This window comes from Podarcis liolepis (assembly GCF_965112155.1).
Source record: "Podarcis liolepis genome assembly, chromosome: 3".
Lineage (NCBI taxonomy): Eukaryota > Metazoa > Chordata > Lepidosauria > Squamata > Lacertidae > Podarcis > Podarcis liolepis.
The window spans coordinates 70,484,173-70,505,151 of NC_139557.1; the positions used below are offsets into that span (position 1 = coordinate 70,484,173).

Below are 20,979 nucleotides of genomic sequence, written 5' to 3' on the forward strand. Positions count from 1 at the left end.
ACTGGATGCTGCAGTGACCTGTCCCATGTGGACCATTCACCTGTCATTTACCTGATGTCACCATGACATCACCTGAAGCATTTTCCTTTGCCCACATGGTTTGAAATCAAATCATGTGGGGAAAGGCATACTGTTTTCAAGCTCTGCCAATCAGCTTATTGGCAGAGCCTACAAAACTCTGTACCTTTGCAAACACTGACACTTCACAGACACACTTGCAAGGGCACAAGGCTTTGCAATCAGCATAGAGCTGCATCTTAACCTGCTCCACACCTGATGCCATATATATGTAGGGCAGGTGGGCACGGCTTGACCAAAATGGCCTTGCAGGCCAAATGCATAGGCCTGCCAGTCTTAATAAGGTCTGCAGGCCAGAGGTTCCCCACCACTGCTGGAAAGCATTGCTTCCTTTATAGATTCAATTTATCCTTATATTTATGTTCGGAGATATTTGAAACTGGAAAAAGGGCATGGAGAAAAAGGAGTGATTATGCCTTTGCTGCTCAGTGCACTTGAGTGAATAATGGAGCTCTGTATTTTTGTTCCATGGAACTTCATTCAGTCACTTTAATATGGAATATAAATATTACTTTAGAAATAGTAATGAGCACCATTTTTAACCTGGATCGCTGCTACAGGAATGACATGACTTAAATTTTGGAAGAAGTGAAGCTATTGAATCTCTTGTAACTGGGGACTTAATCATGTGGTCATTCTGGAACTAGGCTGTCAAAACATGATAATTGGCTCCATATTGTCTAGGGGGGTATTCATATAAACAGATTAAAATGCAGTGAGGTCATTCCCCCCCCCCCATTTCTAGCCACATATTTACATTGTTTTTGCATTAACTTTTTTGTTTACTTTTTTGTTTCCCATCCTTTGACTCTCCCCAGAACCTCTACTAGTGAAGCTCTCATCTGCACATGGGGCAGTGACTATTAGGGTATGCTCACATTACTGCTTGCCCCACTTCCTTGGCAGAGAGTGATAGTTGATAGGTATGAGATTGTTATTTATGCAGACCCAGAAGAAAAATAAATCTGCACTTGTTATCCTCTTGTAAACGTAGATCTGGGAAAGGTATGGGTCACCCTTATCAGTCTTATCAGGTCACCTAAAGAGTCTGCAGAAACTCTTTTTCTAATGCTGATATTGGAAAGTGGCATGTATCCATGTGGTAGCGATAGTTGGCATTCTGGCTTAAAACACACCCAAAACATGCCCTAAATATTAAGCTGAGAGAAGGAAGCTAGATAGAGTTAGCGAGAATCGTTCTCTCTGGAACTAGCAAAAGAGGCATTGGGTGAAGTCACCACCTCCCCCCCGCCAGCCTCTTTCTCATTCACTTATATATGCATCACTCGCAGCCGCTGCACTCTTTCCAAACAGGGCTGCACCTCAGAATGGCTGAAATCCAGTCCAGTTTGGAATGCACAAGCCTAGGAGGAAAATCTCTCCTGCTTTCTTAGCAGACTACTGGATAATCAGTGATGAAGTAATAACTTGGCTGCTTCTAATTCAGTGGAGAAAAAATTGTTTCCACTTGCTTCATAATGACATGCTGGCTCTTCTCTTTCATGAATAAATGGCACCCCAGGAACCTGGATGCTGAGGGAAGGCTCTCTGACCCCTTTACATTGCATTAGTTCTGACATTTTCCCCTGGTTTCAGGAGAGAAAGAAACAATTAGCTTTATCTCCAGGCAGCTCTTTTATACATAAATGGTATTCCTTTGTCTCCCACTGAGTTAGCCTTCTGGCATTTCAGCTTGGCTATGAGTCATCTCCCCCCCCCCCTTTTTTTTTGGTGGCTGGAAATGACTCACTGCAAGAGGCAAAGAAAAGAAAACAAACCAATTTCAAGTCTTTTTGCTTTCTAAACTGAAGCCAACACTTAATGTTTTAACTTATTTGGCCATTTTAGTTTACAAGCCTGATAAAACTAGCAGGAACACACAAAACTGCAAGACTGAGAACTGAAAGAAGTTAGAGTGGGGAGGCATTTGACAACCAGTGTGCAGGTCATATGAAATTGGGGCTGCTGGGGGTGGGGGGGGGAGAGGGAAGAGGGAAGAGCAGTGGCAGAGGAAGGGGGTGCTGGGGGTGTGGTCTGCCCTGGGTGTCATCAATGAGGGGGGGTGACAAAATGAGGTTTTTTAAAAATGGGCTCACGACATTATTTAGGAGTGACGTGGTGGCTTAGGCACCTGCAGATTCTACGCTGCCTGAAACGGCAGCACGGGGCTTGCATCTGCCTACTGCCTCTCCCTCAGCTGAGGGGGAGGCGTTGGAGAGGCTCACCCCACCCCCATAGGCAGATCATCCCACCCCCGGCTCCAGGACATGCCCCTGCACCAGGCACCCGAGCGGCTAGCTACGCTGCTGGGGAAGAGTGCCATTTTCCCACTCAGGGTACTGCAGTAGGGCACTTGGTTTGCATGCTGAAAGACCCAGGTTCCATCTCTGGCATCTCTAGGTAGGATTTGCTGGGAAAGACTCTTGGAGTTTTGGATTTGATATCCTGCGTTATCACTACCCAAAGGAGTCTCAAAGCAGCTAACATTCTCCTTTCCCTTCCTCCCCCACAACAAACACTCGATGTGAGGTGAGTGGGGCTGAGAGACTTCAAAGAAGTGTGACTAGCCCAAGGTCACCCAGCAGCTGCATTTGGAGGAGCGGAGACGCGAACCCGGTTCCCCAGATTACGAGACTACCGCTCTTAACCACTACACCACACTGGCTCTCTTGTCTGAAAACCCTGGAGAGCACCTGCTAGATAGTGTTGACAATACTGAGCAAATAGACCTAGCAGCCTCCTAAGGCAAGCAGCTTCCAGATCCATTGGTAGATTCTTGCACATTCTTTTTCATATCTCCAGAAAGAGCCTAAAGTTTTCCTTCTGTGGCATATGATACAGGGGAAGAATGGGATTCTCTTTGTGGGATTTCTTACAGAGAAATATAAATTAATTCATATTTCCCTCCCTTTCTCCCCCTCTGCCTCCACTTAAGGCATTTAGTTTGTTCAGTTTGATTTAGCCATTTCTACCTTTCCCATCACTTTTAAAAATGGCATTTAAAGTGTGCAAAAGACAGGTGTTCATTTTTGCATGATGTGCACATGTTACAGATCTGCTGTGGGGAAATGCTGCTTCAGCAGCCGCCAGGATTACAGCAGCCGTTGTAATATTTGGAGCTGCTTCAGTGGTCAGAACAGAGCACAAACCTGTGTGTGGTCCTGGGCATTTTCTCATAGTATCCTTATTAAAAGGAATGAAATAGAAAATTCCCTTGATGGGATGGGACTTGCCCATCATGAGCACTCTGGCACCCACCATATTCATGAAGTCCATTAATTAAGTGCAGTTACACTGTTCAAACCAGTGATGGTCCTTGTGTTCACATTTCCACTGTGGGCATTGGTGCTGATCCAGCTGTCTGCCTTCATCCTGAGCAATGCAGCGTGCTTATAAAAGAAGGCTCTTGGATGACTTGTCTGATACCCTTTCTTTGCTGAAAGCTCTTTGTGATGAACAATGACACCACTATTATATATCGCAGGTGGAAACGGGCCAGGATTTAATTGCTAAATATAGGCCAACGCTGTTAAGATTGCCATTGTTCTATTCTTTCCAGGGCCGTGCCTTCATCTCTGCTTTTAGCTGGCCTAAAATTGGATATGGGTACTGGGGGAGGCAAAGACACAGGCACTCACAGCCATCCAACCAGTGTGGTGAAGGCCGCCAAGTGACCTTGGATCTGTCAGAATCTCTCAGCCGTAACCTACCTTACAGGGTTGTTGTTAGAATAACATGGAGAAGTGTGTATACTCCCTGAACTCCCTGGAGGAAGGGCAGGGGATAAATGCGGTAAATAAATAAGTATTGGTGATACTGTTTGTTCTGAGATAAAAAATTTTTTTACAGATCATCACAAAAATAAAAGTGGTTAGGGAGGGGAAGGAAAATAGTGAATTCATCTTGCGAAAGGAGATGAATACCAAGTTAGTCAGCCCAACTATTTTGTTTCCCTGATGGTCCTCAGACTTTTTGTTACTTAACATGTTGCCAAGGCACAATGTGTGATTAACAAAAATTAGTAAGTGTTGTAAGTGAGGCTAATACATCCACTTACCACTACCCAAGAGTGGTCCTAATATGTGTGACATTTCCTGGGATGGGGCGGGGGAGCGTGAGAGATTGTGCCTGCCTGCATGTATGTATCAGGGGTAGCTAATATTTTTAAAAATAATAATCTATATTAAATTTTAGAATAACTAGCCTTTTAACCTTAGGACTCATGTATCTTTAGTATTTGCATATAAGAGGGCATTGCAGCCAGTGAAATTCCTGTATTGCAGTCTGCAAGGATTTGAAAATCTTCCTCAGCCAAAGCTTTCTCATTCATCCAACTATTAAACATACATAAACCCTAATGTTGAAAGACTGGCCATCCCAGATTCATACTTGTCATATCAACAGCAAGTTAGCTGTTCAAATTTGTCCAGTTGTCTAAATAGCACATATTCTTTTCTTTGGTCCAAATAGATGTCTTATTTCCCATGTATTTTTGCCATTTTTTAAAAAAACCAAAACCTGAAGATACCTCACATTCAAGCTGAAGTGATATCTAGCTTTGCATTTCAATCAATATAGTCATACACATAGTTGAGAAATGGCCCAAAAAATGCATTGATCTGAATATGCTTTATCTCTTTTGTTTCTGTAGACTATCTATTTGGACAATGATGTTTCTTCCTTTGTTCAAATCAGAGGCTCAGTTCCACTATTTTGGGAGCAACCTGGGCTACAGGTAAGTAGCAAAAATCACTACGGCTGCAATCTCAAGGCAAGAGGAGGGATTGAAGGCAGTTTAACCACCATATCCAATGCCCTACCAAGCATCAAGGCAGAAGCAAGAACAGAGGAATGTTATCCATCCTTTCTTGCACTTTGATTAGTTATTATTTAAGAGCTTCCTTCCCACTGGGAATAATGGGAAGAAAGTAAAGAGTTTGAGGGGCTGCTGAACATGTCTGTCTTTCCCCCTGGTTCTGGATGTGATGTCTTTGAATCTAAGCTGCTTCCTGGTCCTCCCTTGGCATACCTCCTTTTGGCCCTACTAATGGTTAGAGTTTTGGCATCAACTGGGCCAGGACATCCAAGGGTCCAGTTGCAGGGAGGAAGTACCCATCTCCCTCTCCAGTTATTGGTGCTCTGTCTCTGACCTTGTAGAGAGAGACGTGATCTATCTTACAGCCCCTGAGATGTCAAAGAGGCCTGATGCTGTGGTTAAGGTAACTTTGAAAGTTGCTATGCCAACATTGGAGACATTAATATTCAAGGTGCTGAGATTTGAGGTTGTGTTTTTTAAAAAAACAAAACTTGTGTGCTGTGATTCAGTGCTTCTTATAAAGGCCACTGTCTAGCACTATTGGCTATAACAAAGGGAGGCACCAAAAGCAGTTTTGTCAGCCACAACCTGAAATGGGTGCCTACAGATTGCATCAAAACTGTTTTTAGAGAATAACTCCTATATTTGAATCATGAATGGCTCCATCTCTATATCACTCTGGAAGATCATATGGTCTGGTTTATACAAAAAAGCTGTTAACCTGAAACTTAATATGTATATTTTAAAAAAATATTGATTATTCAAAACTGGACCTGTTTGTTTTTGTAAGCTCAAATACTATTTATAAGCTGATTATTTCTCCTTTAAAACAATTGAACCTGGCTAGCTAAAGACAACACTTTCTGCTTGTTTATTTTTTAATTGCAGTGGTTCAGGCATGGTCTGGGCTTTAAGACAGCAGTTATATCTGTGTATGTACAGAATAGATGCTTACATGAGCTCTGGAATGTGAGTTAGGGACAGATTCAAGAATGCAATGAATACAGTGGTGTTTCCCTCAGCAGCTATGCCTGTTATATTCATTGGTGGCCCAAAGGAAACTCACTTTGACAACTGGAGGATCAGTTAGATAGAGGATTCTGGGCAAGGTGAAACCATGGCCATTCACTGGGTGTTAATATGATTTTGCATTCATTTGTCAGTGTTGTTTGCTAATAAAATGTGTAATTTGTGCTTTGAGTGCCATATGGGGGTGGCAGTGTGGTTGCTAAGAGATAATAAAGGAACATTTTCTTTGAATGAAAAAGGGAGACATCTAGTGACTCATGTTTAAAACTATTGCTTTCTATTATTTTCATTGTTATCCACTTAGGTTGGCTCCCATCATCTAAAACTCACCAGAGGCCTGGAAGCTAATGCTCCTGCTTTTGACAAGTAGGTTTAATTGCGACGCTGCTGATAACTGAGTAAAATCAGATGTTACTGTTTGCATTCCAGGGTTTCCCAGAACATCTTCATGGTGTCACATCTTTCTTCTTTCAAATCCCGCTTCAAAACTCACCTTTTTATGAGAAGCCTTTTGGTTGAATCCCTACAAATGCAGACATAACACTTAACCATAGAATCGTAGAATTGTAGAGTTGGAAGGGATCCTGTGGATCGGGTAGCCCAAGCCCCTGCAATGCAGGAATATGCAGCTGGCCCATATGGGGATCAAACCTGCAACCATGGCGTCATCAGCACCACGCTCTAACCAGCTGAGCTAACCATATATAAGGGATCAAATACTGGCTGTGGGGTCAGCATGCTGCTGTCCACTTCCCTCTTGCTCAGGAACTCCTGCTGGTCATTATGCCAGCATCTGGCTGTGGAGCAGGGACAAATGTCAGGGGTTTTGCTAAGGAGAAAAAGAAGCTGTCTGCATTGTGGCTGCTACATCTGAAGACGGTAACGCTACTAGGCTTATTGAAATTATTGTCTTAATCAGAGTTTAGGTCTGGGGTTAGGAAACCTTTTTTTAGCCTAACCCTCATCTCCCAAAGGGACACATACTAGTGACAGGTGGGGCCAGATGAGAAGTAGGTTTTGGGTTTGGCTGGAGCTGGCGCACATGCAACTCGTCACTATGAACACATACAGCACACACAGCATGCATATCAAGCACTTGTATAGTTTGCACACATATGCTTGCAACCCCACCCATCCCACTCCCCAGCTGGAATAAAATAAGGATTTTAGGTTTTTTCCTTGTAACACTTCAAACAGCGCTGGATGCTTCAGTTGAGGGAAGAATCTCATTTTCAGGGATAGGGAGGGGAATTCAGTTTGTGTGCTAGAAAGGTGGGATATTTTGTAGCACTAGTAATACCTTGAAGGAAGATATCTTGATCTGCCACCAAAAAAAAAAAGAGTTAACTGTGCATTTGCTACCTTTATTGCACAGTTGGTTTTGAAGACAAGTAGATTTCCCCCACCCCCACCTGTATAATAAGCTGTTGTTGCATTTGCACAACCTATTAGGAACTACTAAAGCCAGGTAAATGGCAGAAGGCTGTGTGCAAAGAGTGGTGAACGGCTATTGAAATAGATGAAGACCCACAGGTAGAGCAACTTAGGTGATATAGGAGGGAATCAGTCCATTGTAATGCTTCTCAGAGAAAGTTGTGTGTGTTTTTAAGGCTGTCCCTGCTCCTCATCATGTGCTTTAAGAAGAGTTATAAGACTCAGCTATACAGCTGCAAATAAAATGTTTTGAATGTGTTGAAAAGTGCAATATACAATTGTGACGCCAGATGGCAACTGTGAGCTATAGCAAATTCAATGCATTTTTCAAAACGATTTTTTAAAAAAGCATTTTCACAATCTACTAGGGTAGATTCCATCCGAGAGCATGTCAAATATTTATGAAACCAAAGCAATCTGTTTCTACTTTTGCAGGCATATAATGCTCATGAAAGAACAATATGGTAAACAAGTGATTGTTAACCTGTTAGGAAGCAAAGGAGGAGAGGACGTCCTCAACAGGGCTTTCAAGGTAAAAACAAAGAGCAAAGACATGTTTGTTTAGTATAACTGGGATTCTTGGGAGACTTCATAAAGTTTGTATGTATGAATGTTTGCTAAAAAGACATTCTTATCTGGCCTTTGCAGTTACCATCACAATGTCAATTGTAAATGTCATTGTAAGCACATCAGTTAAACTGATAAACCAAACCATTCTTGGTTAATTAAGCCTATACAGACATGTAAATTTTACATGTATTTTAATATGCTATTTTATTTTACAATTTATGCTTTTTAAATTGCTGATTTTATTTTGGAAAACATTGAATTAGCTTGATTTTTAACACCTGGGTTTTATAGGTAATTTTAACACACATGCTATATTTTATATAACTGCTGATGATAAATTCTGTTAAATAAAATATTTAAAAAATCAGTTCTTTTGAAAATCATCAACATTTCCAAAGGAAGGATATTTCCATTTAAAGCAGAGTTTGCCAGATCATATTATTGGTATTTTAAATATTTTAAAAATTAAATAGCAGTATGCCTTTGAAATTCCAACCATACTTGTCACTGAGAAAAGAAAGAGGAACACATACAGTTAACTACTGCAATTGTCTCTAATCTTCCCACCCAACAGCCCCCTTGCCCTGTGGCAGGCCTGAGGAACCTTTTTGACCTGGCAAGCCAGATCTTTTATCTCCTTCCACCCTGCAGGCAAACTTTGACCCATAGGTAGTTTTGCCCAACTGTTAAGAGTTGGCAGGTGCAGGGAGATAATGAACAGATTTCAACTCCCCACACAGCAGCTGTTGCACGGGGAGTTCAATCCTGCTTTCTGCAGGCTTCTGGTATGCAGAGGCATTCCCTGCAGGAGACTCTCTCACAGACTCACACAGAGCAGGATGTGTTCAATGTGATCATTGTCCATGCTGGCTTCCCACAGTGAACTAGGGCAACAGCCAAACCAAGCCTCCACTGTTACCCACCACGTGACATTACCTGCCCATCACTGTGATGTCACCTAATTGACAGGTGGGCACAGTTTAGAATAAATGGTTTCTTGGACCCAAATTGGAACCCCAGGTGGACCTGAAGTCCCCCTCCTTTTATTCAAAAATATATATTTAACAATTGATATGTTTTGATATACCACTTGATTGTAATAAAACCTCTAAGTGGTTTGCAAAAATGTGTGATGCTTTGCTGTGTCTGAGCTGTATCTCCCTCCTTCTCCAAGGGGGAGACAATGTTCCTCACAAGCAAGTTGATCAAAGATCAACGCCTGTTGATCAAGACGGGGCACTCTGCTCCAGCCACTACAACTGATGCTGGCCAAACCCTCATTCGTTCATTCATTCATTCATTTCATAAAATTTATACAGGCACTACAGTCTCTACTTTCTACCCCATGGGGAGGGGAAGTTGAGGCATCAGCATGGACTGAGCCCTCAGGTGGTTCCACTTCTTCTCCCTCACAAACTCCCACTGTGCATTGAAGTTCATTGTCAGTATTGTTCCCCTGCTAGGTTCTATCCTCCCTCTCAGTATCACCTGTAATTCCTGTTAGGGATGATAATTTGTCATTTCTCTGTGATGTTAATGAGTAGCCCAGCTGCACAATTGGGCACAATACTTTGAACAATGATTCATGCTGAGATAGTAATGGTTTAGTCTGATATCATTCCCAAGTATGCTCCCTAATGCAGCTGTCTGTAAATAGACACTGAAGTGTGGGCAGTTACCAAAGAAACAGATCCAAAGGCAGTAACAGACTGTGGAAGCATGACTCTCCTCTAGTTATAAGCCGTTCTTAACACCGTCAGTGCCTGAAGTGCCTCTTCTTCTGAATTTATTTTGGAACTTGGCCATTTGAACTTTGAAATGAGCTTGATAATAGTTCTAAGTGAGCAAACACAGGAAGCAAGAATGCAGCTATGTTTAATATCGCAATCTGAAACGTTTGCACCTATACCTCTCCCTATATGCAATGCAGCTTAAAAGGCAGGATAGAAACACTAAATAAATGTACAGTATAATCACTTGGCCTCATGTGGCTTTCTGACAGAGCACCTGGAGTGTTTTCTGCTGGTATTTTTTTGGGGGGGCAGCAGCAAATCTTGCATTCTTGCTATAAGGTAGCAGAGCTTCCTTTGAATTCTATGGCCTCTCACTTCAGATATCTTCAGCACAGGATTGCACCCTGAGTATGTGCTATTATTCATACTTTCAAGCTGGTATAGTGAACTGGATCACAACTTTATTTTTATTTTTTGCATTATTTCATGCCCTTTTGCAGGTGTAATTTTTACTCTCTGTCATATCTCCCAATCCATAGGAGAGACTTTGGAATGGGCATTTAGGTTGTGAGTACAAAATACATATTGGCATGAAGCTGTATTCTGACAACACACAACTACATACTAATACTTTATGTGACATCATGTGGCAGACACATGATGTGTGGGACACAGGCCCACACAGTCTAACTGAGGCCTTAGTTTTGGTTATAAATTGAGCGGTACTGATTAGTGAAACAACAACAAAAAACACCTAAGGGAATTGAATTTTAAAATATGCAGTGAATATTATTGAATTTACAACTTAGCATCATGATTAGGTATAAATGGTTCAATAGCAGTTCAGTGCATATTATCATATACGGTATATTTTTCTGCAAAAAGGTTTTTCTCTCTGTCCTTTTCCTTTGCAATTAGAAGTTGCTCTGGGCATCATCCCATGCAGGAGACACACCCATGATTAATTTTGATTACCACCAGTTTGCAAAAGGTGGGAAAATGGAGAAGCTTGAGAATTTGCTGGGGCCTCAGCTGAAGTTGCATTGGGAAGAATTAGGCATCTTCACCAAGGGCGAGCATGCAGGTTTCCGGTGAGTGTCTTAACCCTTTGATACCAATGGCTTGTGCTTTCCTTTTCAAGCTTCCAGGTGTGCATTGACTCTGCATATGGAAGGTTGCATCCTCACTGGATTGGGGCAAAGGAAGCTAACAGTAAACAACCCAACTCTCTACATATATATGTATCTGCTTCTTCCCTTCTTCCCTTTTCAGCAGGTGTTTAGAAAGTAGTTGTTTTTTGGGATTTGTGGGAATGCTAAATCATTTCATTCTTTGACTTGATTTTTGAAGTCAACAGATGGGTACCTTGCGAACCAACTGCCTGGATTGTCTGGCTCGAACTAACACCGTTCAGTCCTTCATAGCACTTGAGGTGAGTGATCCACCAGACATTATACAGGAATGCCTTCCCTCTCTTTTTCATGCCTGCATTATGTCGATCTTGTGAAAAGGTGAAAGATTGTGTCTTTCTCATACGTATCTGGTTGGCCAAAGTGAGGACAGGATGCTTGGCTCTTTGGTCAGATCCAGCAGGGCTCTTTCTTACGCTTTGAGATTAATATCCTGAGCAAAATCCTTAATGTAACAACCAGCAGCAAGTTTTGGATATGATGAGGGCAGTGATCTTACCTGTTTCTCTCGGGCTTATTCCTCTTTTTTTCTCATCCAGGTTTTGTTCACTCAGCTAGAGAGCCTGGGATTAAACTCCAAGCCTATAGTTGAACGTTTCCTGGAGTCTTATAAAGCAATGTGGGCCCTCAATGGACACAACCTAAGTAGGATTTTTACAGGCAGCCGTGCCTTGGATGGAAAAGCTAAGGTAGAGGAGTGAAGTGATAATTGTCATATTCTTGGAAGCTGTCTCTGTGAGTTAAATGAATGCTATTAATGCTTTTGTTATATAGGTTGGGAAGTTCAAGGACGGGGCGCGCTCAGTGTCACGGACAATCCAGTCAAACTTTTTTGATGGTGTGAAACAGGAAGCCATTGACTTGCTGCTTATGGGTGATTTCTACAGTGAAGAGCAAGCGGAAAAAGAGAGGATGCTCATGGACCACACGGCATTGCTGAGTAAGTAAGAATTAGCTCTGACTTACTTTCTTTTTGGTATTGGTATGTAAAGTAATTAGCAGCTGCAGCTCAGACAAAAGTCAATGAAAATAGTATATTTAAAAGATCGGTAGACAGGCAGACAGTTCCAACTCTGCCCCGTGACAGAAAGACAGATCCAACTCCACCCAACCCCACTAAAATAAAAATTCAAAGGCCTGGATGAATAAGAATGTTTCGCCGGGTGCCTATAAACAGCTAGTGATGGTACCAGGGGAGGGCATTCCACCAGTTAGGGGCCGCCACTTAAAAGACCCATACTCATGCCTTCACCCTCTTTTTTAATTTAAATTATTTATAGTTATCATTTATATACATTTCAGTAGTTTAACAATAATTCTAACATTTCAAACATCAACTTCCTTCCTCCTCTTTCTGCAATTTCCTTAAATTTATTTTATCATTTCCTGCATATTCTAAATTAACTTATTCTTTTATTCATCATTTTGATTATATATTCTTTTGAAACCCCAGATTATTACAATAATCCTGTTAATGTCTTTATCTGTTTATAATTTGTAGATATTCAATAAACCATTTCCATTCTTTTATAAAAAAGTTTGTTATCTTGGTTTCTTATTCTTCCAGTAAGTTTTGCCATTTCTGCATAATTCATAAGTTTTTGTATCCATTCATCTCTCGTCAGGACTTCTTCTTTCCATTTTTGGGCAAGTAACATTCTTGCAGCTGTAGTTGCATACATAAAGAAATTTCTATACTGTTTGGGTAGTTCTACATGTATAATTCCCAAAAGAAAAGCTTCTGATTTTAAATATAAACGTTATTTTAAACATCATTTTCAGTTCATTATATATCATTTCTCAGTAAGCTTCAACCTCACTACAAGACCACCACATATGATAAAACATCTGCACCCTTTTCACCTCCCTCATAGGGGCCTTTGTTGAGGAATGCAAGGCTTGGGTTGATTCTTGTGGGGAGAGATGGTTCTTGAGGTATTGGGGTCCTGAGCTGCATAAGGCTTTACAGGTCAAAACCAGCACTTGGAATTGGGCATAGAAACTAATTGGTAGCTGGTACAGCCATGCCATAATTTGTGCTATGTGCTCAGACCATCTTGCCCTGGTGATCATCAGCATGAGACCTATAATAGTAAAACAACATCAGAGAGAGAGAGAAACTACACACCTGGGAAAGTAGCTATATTCAAGGCTAATCCAAGCATCTAACTTTCACCAATAATTAAAACCATATATGCAGGAGACAATGAACCCACCCTCTTTTTCTTTCACCTTTTGACGTTCAGGGTTTTTGTCCCCAGTGCATATATTTGGGCTTTCTGTACCACTGATTCAGACACTTGGGCATTTGAATCTGAGTAACCAATGTGCCTGTTCTAGTGGTTACAATTTCATACTGTTCTTAATGATGTATTTTAAAACTTTTTAATATAATACAGCTATGTGCATGAGAACAAAAACAGATATAGGTTGCTTTGGATTCTCAGGTTGCAATTCTGTGTGTATTTCTTGGGAATAAATGCTGCTGAACACAATAGAAGTTTACCTCTGAGTGAACATGCATAGGATTGCGCTGTCAGTCTGCAAAATGCCCACCAGCAGATGAGCACTAATGCCTGCTTAACGTTTCCTCATAAGGTGCCCAGTTGCTCCCGAACTGTTCATGTTCCTGCTTATGAACTGTGAGGAAGAGCATCACTTGTGGCTTGTGGCATAGCCTGAAATTTTTATCCCTAGTGATTTAAGGCATGCCAACAAAAGCTATTATCAGGAGAGATGTTGGTATTCTGATGATTCATATGGTCCGTTTTATTTCATGGCAGAAATCCCACTCCCCTTTCCCCCCCCCCTTCTTTCCATCAGTGACCCCTAGCATTTTGAAAGCCATGTCAGAGCATCAGTTTGAATTCACAAACTTCAAGAGAATTCGTGTTGCTATGGGGACTTGGAATGTAAATGGAGGCAAACAGTTTAAGAGCAATATCCTTGGTACCAGCGAGTTAACAGATTGGTTACTGGATTCCCCGAAGCTTTCTGGTGTTTCAGAATTTCAAGGTAACAAAGAGCACTAGTCATGCAGTGACAAGCGTATTTGTGCTTACATACACACATATCATATTCCTGCATACATGCATACATATGTATCTATGTTTGTATTTGTTCTAACTCAGTTTGTGGGGCATTAAAATTGTTAGGGTACTTGCACACCACCTAGAACCCTCTAGTTTTGTTCATAAATAGTCCAAGATAATGTGGTTAATAGAGAAGTCTGAAAATGCAGCATTTGTATATTTTCCGCTCAAAGCGAGGGACTTATAAATTTTACCCCCGTAGTCTAAGATACTTCCACCCCATCTAAAAAGCTGGAATTTAGTTCACATTTAAGGCACCCCTGGTGGGATTCGCCTAATCAGCCCTGTCAGTGGAAACCCTGTACAAAGACTTCCATTTGTGCAATGGGTCTTCCCCTTTCCCCAAAATTGGTTTTGGGGGTCAGGAGAACCCCTAGAAGAGGAGAGGGGAAGGAATCTTTCCGCCTGGCAAGCTACAATGTTTGTGTAGATGGATTGTTTGGAAGAGCACAACACAGAATTTCACCCCCTGATTGGTAGACAAGTCTGAAAGGGGGATTCTGTGATGAACATGCATGTGTGAACAATATTTGAAAATCTAAGTCAGTATTAGGATTATCATATAAAGTATAATAATAGAGGGAAGCATTCCACCACAGAAAAAGCCAAAGCTCCACATGGGAAATAATACTGGGCTTTGTGAGTTCTGTTGCCTTTCTCTATGGCAGTGTTCTGCAACCTTGGGGGACAGGCTATTGGACTATAACTCCCATCATTCCTAATCAGTGACTAAGCTAGCTGGGGTTTATGGAAGATGCAGTCCAGTGACACATGGGAACCCATTGATGAAGAACCCTGTTCTGTTCTAGAATCATACTTGCTTGCATTGTGGGTGAGTGGGCATTTTTACTAAAAGCTGGGTATGTGCATCTGTGCCTACAGAAAGCAAGCATAATGCACTAGTGTCTCTCACATACTCTCTCAACTTGACCAGCTGACCACTGAAATCACTTAACCGTGGTTAATAACCATGGTTTATTTTGTTTTTACATTAGGAAAGGAAACATACTCACAAAGCATCAACTCACTTTTGTATGTGTTCTTCCCCGCCCCCCTCCTGTTACCATAGATGACCATTGTCCAGCCGACATATTTGCCGTGGGATTTGAAGAGATGGTAGAATTAAATGCTGGGAATATTGTCAATGCTAGGTATGCTTAAACTGAGCTATTTAACTGTATTATACTCCATATCATATATTGACATAGTTGCTTATACTCTGTGTAGTGGTGTGTGCATAATTCACAAAATGCTAATAGCTGGTTCACATATGCATGCTTATCACCTGTTGACTCTGGCATCAAGTGATGATTGTCATGCATGCATGAGCCTTCAAAGATGAATCACCACAAATAAATCTTTCATATCAATTCAAGCACAATAAATTTAAATGGAAACTGCATTCATTCATTCAATGGAACATCATCAAGTGCTGAATAATCAAGTTATGTTCATTCATACGTGAACCACACTCAGATGGGCTTTATTCATTGCAATAAATAACTATGATTTTGCAGCCTTTCAAACATGGCAGAAAGAGAATGAAATGAAAAATGCTGATTTCTCTGAATCTCTGTTAGAAACTGGTCTATTATTGTCTTATCTGCCTGAAGTGGTGGAGACACAGAGGGGCTCTGGAGCAGAGTAAGACCGGTGTATCCTGTATGAACATGATAGTTAGATAAAGTGTTGATGTAGCCCTGGGTTATCAATAAGGTACCATTTATAAGCTCTGGAATTAACCCTGTGTTTTATCCAGTGAAGACTATTTCATGCCCTATCCAATTTTCCTGCTACTGCAATTAATGCTTGCGTTTACCTGTTGCAGCACAACTAATAAGAAGATGTGGGGAGAACAGCTTCAGAAAGCCCTTTCCAGGACACATCGATACATTCTGTTGACATCAGCACAGCTTGTTGGTGTTTGCCTCTTCATCTTTGTACGACCTTTCCATGTCCCCTTCATCAGGTATATCCCCTGCAGTGGGGAACTGGGAGCAAGTAGAAGTCTTCTTTCACTGCAAATTTGGTGAAAGTGAAGGGAAATAATTATTAAGTGGGAATTTACTCACTCTTGCTCATGCTGCTTTTGCATTACGCACGTTTTTGTTTAAAAAAAGAAACTTTCATAATCAGTGATTAAGCCTGAAATCCTAAATATAAGTAAGACCCACTGAATTAAGGATTCTGCTTTTGGGATCCTGTTACCAACTGTAATTCTTGCAGCAAACTCCATTCTTTTTCAAAGAATATGGGCAGGAACTGTGATTGATGAATTGCTCCCTTTGAATTGGATTCTGCTTGAATAATTCACAGAGTACAACCAGTGAGTCTTGGAATCTTTATTGATATGTCTTCAAATTGGACATGCCCTCCATTAAGGAAACTATATTTTAGGGCAAGCTTAATGCCATGCATCTTGAATATGGCTGGCTAGATAGATGGCAGAATGAACAAAGGCTTGTGAGCAAAATTAAAAATATATATAATGTTTCTGTTTAATTCTATATATTTCTTTCAAGGCAGTTGTTCCATCTAAGCCTTAATAAACCTTTTTTTAAAAAAACACCCAGGTTCAGAAGTGCTGTTATGCCAAATGTGATTTAGAGTTTTGAAGTTTTGAATGGGTGAAAAATGGGTCAAAATTTATTGGGGTGAGGGGAGTTGGCTGTATTTTATTCTGGGAAATCTCCCAGTGGCCACATACGACTGGTGAGTGTGCAGCCAGAGGCGAAAGTGGGCAGAGCAATGAATGTAAAGTTTACCTTTTTATGCTAGGCTAGTTGCTATGCACACAGATATACACACTCACAAACACCCTGCTCCGTCCTTCATACACACAAGCAAGAGGCATTATCAAAGTTCAAAACACAGTTCAGCCAGACAAAAACACTCAAGGAGGGTCAGAAGCAGGGGCTTTGAGGGTGTGGCCACAGGACAGTCACAGGTGTTAGATGGAGAGACCTGGAGTGTAGTTCTGTGACATCACATTAAGATAATAAATACATGAGCTGGATAAAGTTAGTGTAGTGGCAGTTTCTCTTTTGTAAGGCCCATGTAGATGCGTCGGACCTTCCATGTTCATTCATTTTGGCAGGGCTTGCACAGGATCCTTCTTTGCTAGTCATGGAGCCATAGAATGGTAAAGGAGGAAGGAACCCCAAGGGTCATCCAGTCCAACCCCCTGCAATGCAGGAATCTCAACTAAAGCATCCAAGACCATCCAACCTCGTGACAGTCTACTGTGCCTATTGTTCTATGTATTTCCTTTACACTCCCTTAGCAAATGCTTCCTTTTGTCTTTGGCTGTTCTCTCCTGCCCAGGGATGTAGCAGTGGACACAGTGAAGACTGGAATGGGAGGGAAAGCTGGCAATAAAGGAGCAGTTGCCATCCGTTTTCAGTTTCATAGCACCAGCTTATGCTTTCTATGCAGCCACTTGACTGCTGGTCAGTCTCAGGTGAAAGAGCGGAATGAAGACTATAAAGAGATCACGCAGAAGCTGAGCTTTCCAATGGTGAGGTTTTTGAAATGTTTTATTTAGAGTTGTGCTGAATTCTCACCCATGAAAACTATCAGAGCAAAAGGAATATATTCAGGGGCGGGTGGGTGTAAAGTTCCACCCGTTTTCCTTTCTCCCCAATCTTAATTCAGGGAATGTAGCACAGACATTTATCTCCATGTGTGTGTGAGGATATCGGTAGCTGCTGATTCCGAAGCCTTAAAAAGATAGCCTGAATTTGGGCAAACCATGCTTAGAAGTAGCTTGTACATCTGTATTCAAAATATATCCATATTAACAGTGCCCTCTAGTGATGCTATAGCTGCAGACACGATTTGATGTGGAATGCATATATTTTTGTTGGGTATGTTTTGAGTTTTTGTTATGCTTGATTTTATAACAAACATTTAAATTTAGCTGAAACAATGGACTCTAAACAAAAGCTTGATGGTTGAGAATTGCAGTAAATCTTTATTACAGTTTCAATTTATAATAAAAAAAATTCCTTCTAGTAGCACCTTAAAGACCAACTAAGTTAGTTCTTGGTATGAGCTTTCGTGTGCATGCACACTTCTTCAATTTATAGTTATAGTAGTGTGAGACTATAGTTTTAAGGGGCAAATTCACCTTCATTTAATATGAAGATTGTGCTTTGGTGGACAGGAAGTTGCTCACTTGGGGAGGTGGAACCAACAACACTAGTTTCCTGGCAACAGTATTGCTGCCACTTACCAGGAGTGGGAGGGATGAAATGGCAGGGAGGTTGGCATGGTGGGGCAGGTTCACTGGCAGGAGCACTGGATTGGCTCCACCGATGCACTTGTACTGAACCAATGCCTCCACCGCTCCATTTCCCTCCAGGTAAATGTCAGGGAAACCCCTGCCAGGAAGCTAGCATTGCACCTCATATCTCTGTGTGGGCCATTTCTGTTGGAAGAAGCACATTTTTCAAGTTAAAAGCATGCGTCATCAAAACATGTGAATATGCGCTTGAGCTATCTTAGTTAACTGTGATTGTGCCAGATTATAGGATCAGTATTGTTTCAGTATAAGATAGTGGCTTGTACTGAAACTAAGGATCAAAGTTGTATTGAGAAACGTAGTGCCCAGTATTTATTAATGGGCCATACTCTGAAGAAAATTCTAAAACAGCACTCAGAAATAAGGAAGATTAAAATCCTGTTGTTTAATCTGTGCTTGAAAATACAATTTTCTCTCACACACAAACAGGGAAGAAGCATGTTTTCCCATGACTATGTGTTCTGGTGTGGTGATTTTAACTACCGCATTGACTTGACCTATGAAGAAGTATTTTATTTTCTCAAACGACAAGATTGGAAGACACTCCTGGAGTTTGATCAACTGCAGCAGCAGAAATCCAGTGGAAAAGTAAGGGGACTGGTGCTGTTTGAAAGAGCATTTACTGTAAAAGAGATATTCACCCGAAAGCTCTTTAGTTATTTGAAGCAGATGCCCAAAGCCTGATCTGAATGCACATGTTGCAGCAACCTAGCTGAATCTAAGCAGCTTTGGATCTGGATGAGAGACTACTTAGGGACACTATTGAGGCCACCTTCTGTTTTGCAGTGGAAGGCAGTGTGATTATTCATTTAATAAACAATGATATTCTTAAAACTTGTGCTGCCAGAGGTCCATGGTGTACATCTGGTTGCTTTTGTTTGATTTTTTTTAAAAATCCTACCTTCCTTATGAAATAAGTATCAAGGTAGGTTAGCTACAGGTATTTTTTTTGGGGGGGGGGAATATAGTAAAATAATAATTAAGTTAGAAAAGTCGGATTTAAAAAAAAAACCAACACCAAAATTTATACTCTTAATGGCCAAACAGGATTATAATGACTTTTTAATGGGATCATTTTTCTAGTTGCCTTTTTGTCTTATTCAAGTACATAACAAAAGCAAAAATACTTTGCTAAAAATGCAAGTACAGTGGTACCTCTGGATGTGAATGGGATCCGTTCCAGAGCCCCATTTGCATCCTGAAGTGAACATAAGACGCGACTGTGTGCGCGCGGGTTGCGTTTTGCCGCTTCCACGCATGCGCGTGACATCATTTTGACCATCTGCGCATGTGTGAGCGGCGAAACCCGGAAGTACCGCACTCCGTTACTTCTGGGTTGCTGCAGAGCGCAACCTGAAAATATTTAAGCTGAAGCGTATTCATCCCAAGGTATAACTGTAATCAGGCTGCTATCTGTGCTTAGAGCTACATGGTGGAGATCTGTTTTATATCAAGAGAAAAAATACTGTATGAATGGCACCATAATAAGCCATGATTTAGATGACCTGTGATTTGTTTTATAGATCTTTAAGGATTTTCATGAAGGAACTATTAATTTTGGTCCAACATATAAGTACGATGTTGGCTCAGAGGCTTATGATACAAGTGACAAATGCAGAACTCCAGCCTGGACTGACAGAGTACTTTGGTGGAGGAAGAAACTTCCTATTCATAAAACAGGTGGGTAGGATCTTTTCAGTTTTTTAAAAGTCTCATAGACTTCTTTTTGGATCATGAAATGAAGATATGTATTGTAATAGCTTAATTATAGACGGGTACCAAAGTTAGATCCTCTTGTGTCAACTGACACCTCTGTGGCGCAGAGAACTCAAAATTGCCATACTTACCATTTGAGTCACCCTGTATGGACATAAATGAATTACTATTTACCATCAATGCATTGTGTTTTGTTGCCACTGCAGTACTCATGTGTTAAAATAATATATATAATAATATTTTGTGTCCTGACAGTTGGGTGCCACATAAGTTAACCCACCATAAAAAGTGATTGAAGTCCCAACATTTTGTTGAACATTTGCTCTAATGATTTTAAACTGAAACTGAATTCTGTTTTCTTTTACAAAGCTGGAGAGATCAATCTTTTTGACACTGATCTCAGTCCAGAAACCAAAATCAGACCCATTTGGTCTCCTGGTGCCTTGATGTATTATGGAAGAGCTGAACTCCAGGCAAGCGATCACAGGTACTGTAACATCAACGGAAGCATAACCCTTCTGAAATGGCAGAGATGCTGTTGTTTCTGTGATTGTCATGCTTTTCTGTACTGTTGCGTAGTAAAGGATGGTTCTGTAGCTCATATGGAAAGCAGCATGCAAAACATGCATAAGGTCCCAGATTCAACCTCTAGCACCTCTAATTCAAAAGATCACAGATTTAAAAAAAGATTATGAGGAAATTATCCAGGACTGTGGAGAGCCATTGCCAGGCAGAGCAGACGATAGTTGGTGAGATTGACCTAATTCACTATAAAGGAGTGTGTGCTTGGTTCATGCTCACAAAATCCTTTGGCCAATTAGGTGTGCAGCATTGACAGTTTCTGAGGAATCCCAGATAGCCCTTTGTGGCACCCTATGCTATCAGTGTGATCCTAGAGCCTTTTCTCATTAAAAAAAAAAATTATGTGGTCATCCGAACACCAAAAAGCAAGTAGCAATGGTCACATGAAGCCAGTCAGCTGATTGAAATTGTCATATGACTCCATAATTCTGGATCA

General features: G+C 41.0%; 1 protein-coding gene and 1 long non-coding RNA gene across 5 annotated transcripts in view; one reads left to right on the forward strand and one right to left on the reverse strand.

The window, feature by feature from the left end:
* Positions 1-20,979, forward strand: part of SYNJ2 (synaptojanin 2) — a 57,564-nt gene that overhangs the window by 23,469 nt on the left and 13,116 nt on the right. For 3 of the 4 annotated variants that reach the window (XR_014524376.1, XM_083496402.1, XM_083496403.1), the window contains exons 5-18: positions 4,730-4,813; positions 6,228-6,289; positions 7,793-7,889; positions 10,579-10,751; positions 11,011-11,092; positions 11,390-11,539; positions 11,625-11,790; positions 13,674-13,865; positions 15,012-15,093; positions 15,771-15,911; positions 17,267-17,459; positions 18,675-18,833; positions 19,769-19,925; positions 20,331-20,448. Coding sequence is in view for 3 of the 4 variants with exons in the window: in XM_083496402.1 (XP_083352528.1) it covers positions 4,730-4,813; positions 6,228-6,289; positions 7,793-7,889; positions 10,579-10,751; positions 11,011-11,092; positions 11,390-11,539; positions 11,625-11,790; positions 13,674-13,865; positions 15,012-15,093; positions 15,771-15,911; positions 17,267-17,459; positions 18,675-18,833; positions 19,769-19,925; positions 20,331-20,448 (1,856 nt within the window). In the remaining variant the exon portion in view is untranslated. The remainder of the gene's footprint in view (positions 1-4,729; positions 4,814-6,227; positions 6,290-7,792; positions 7,890-10,578; positions 10,752-11,010; positions 11,093-11,389; positions 11,540-11,624; positions 11,791-13,673; positions 13,866-15,011; positions 15,094-15,770; positions 15,912-17,266; positions 17,460-18,674; positions 18,834-19,768; positions 19,926-20,330; positions 20,449-20,979) is intronic. The other variant, XM_083496401.1, reaches the window with a different exon arrangement.
* LOC310703895 lies at positions 1,700-10,568 on the reverse strand. Its single transcript, XR_014524440.1, has 3 exons — positions 8,461-10,568; positions 6,254-6,446; positions 1,700-1,827 (listed from the first exon to the last, which is right to left on the reverse strand). It is a non-coding gene; the product is annotated as an uncharacterized lncRNA (long non-coding RNA).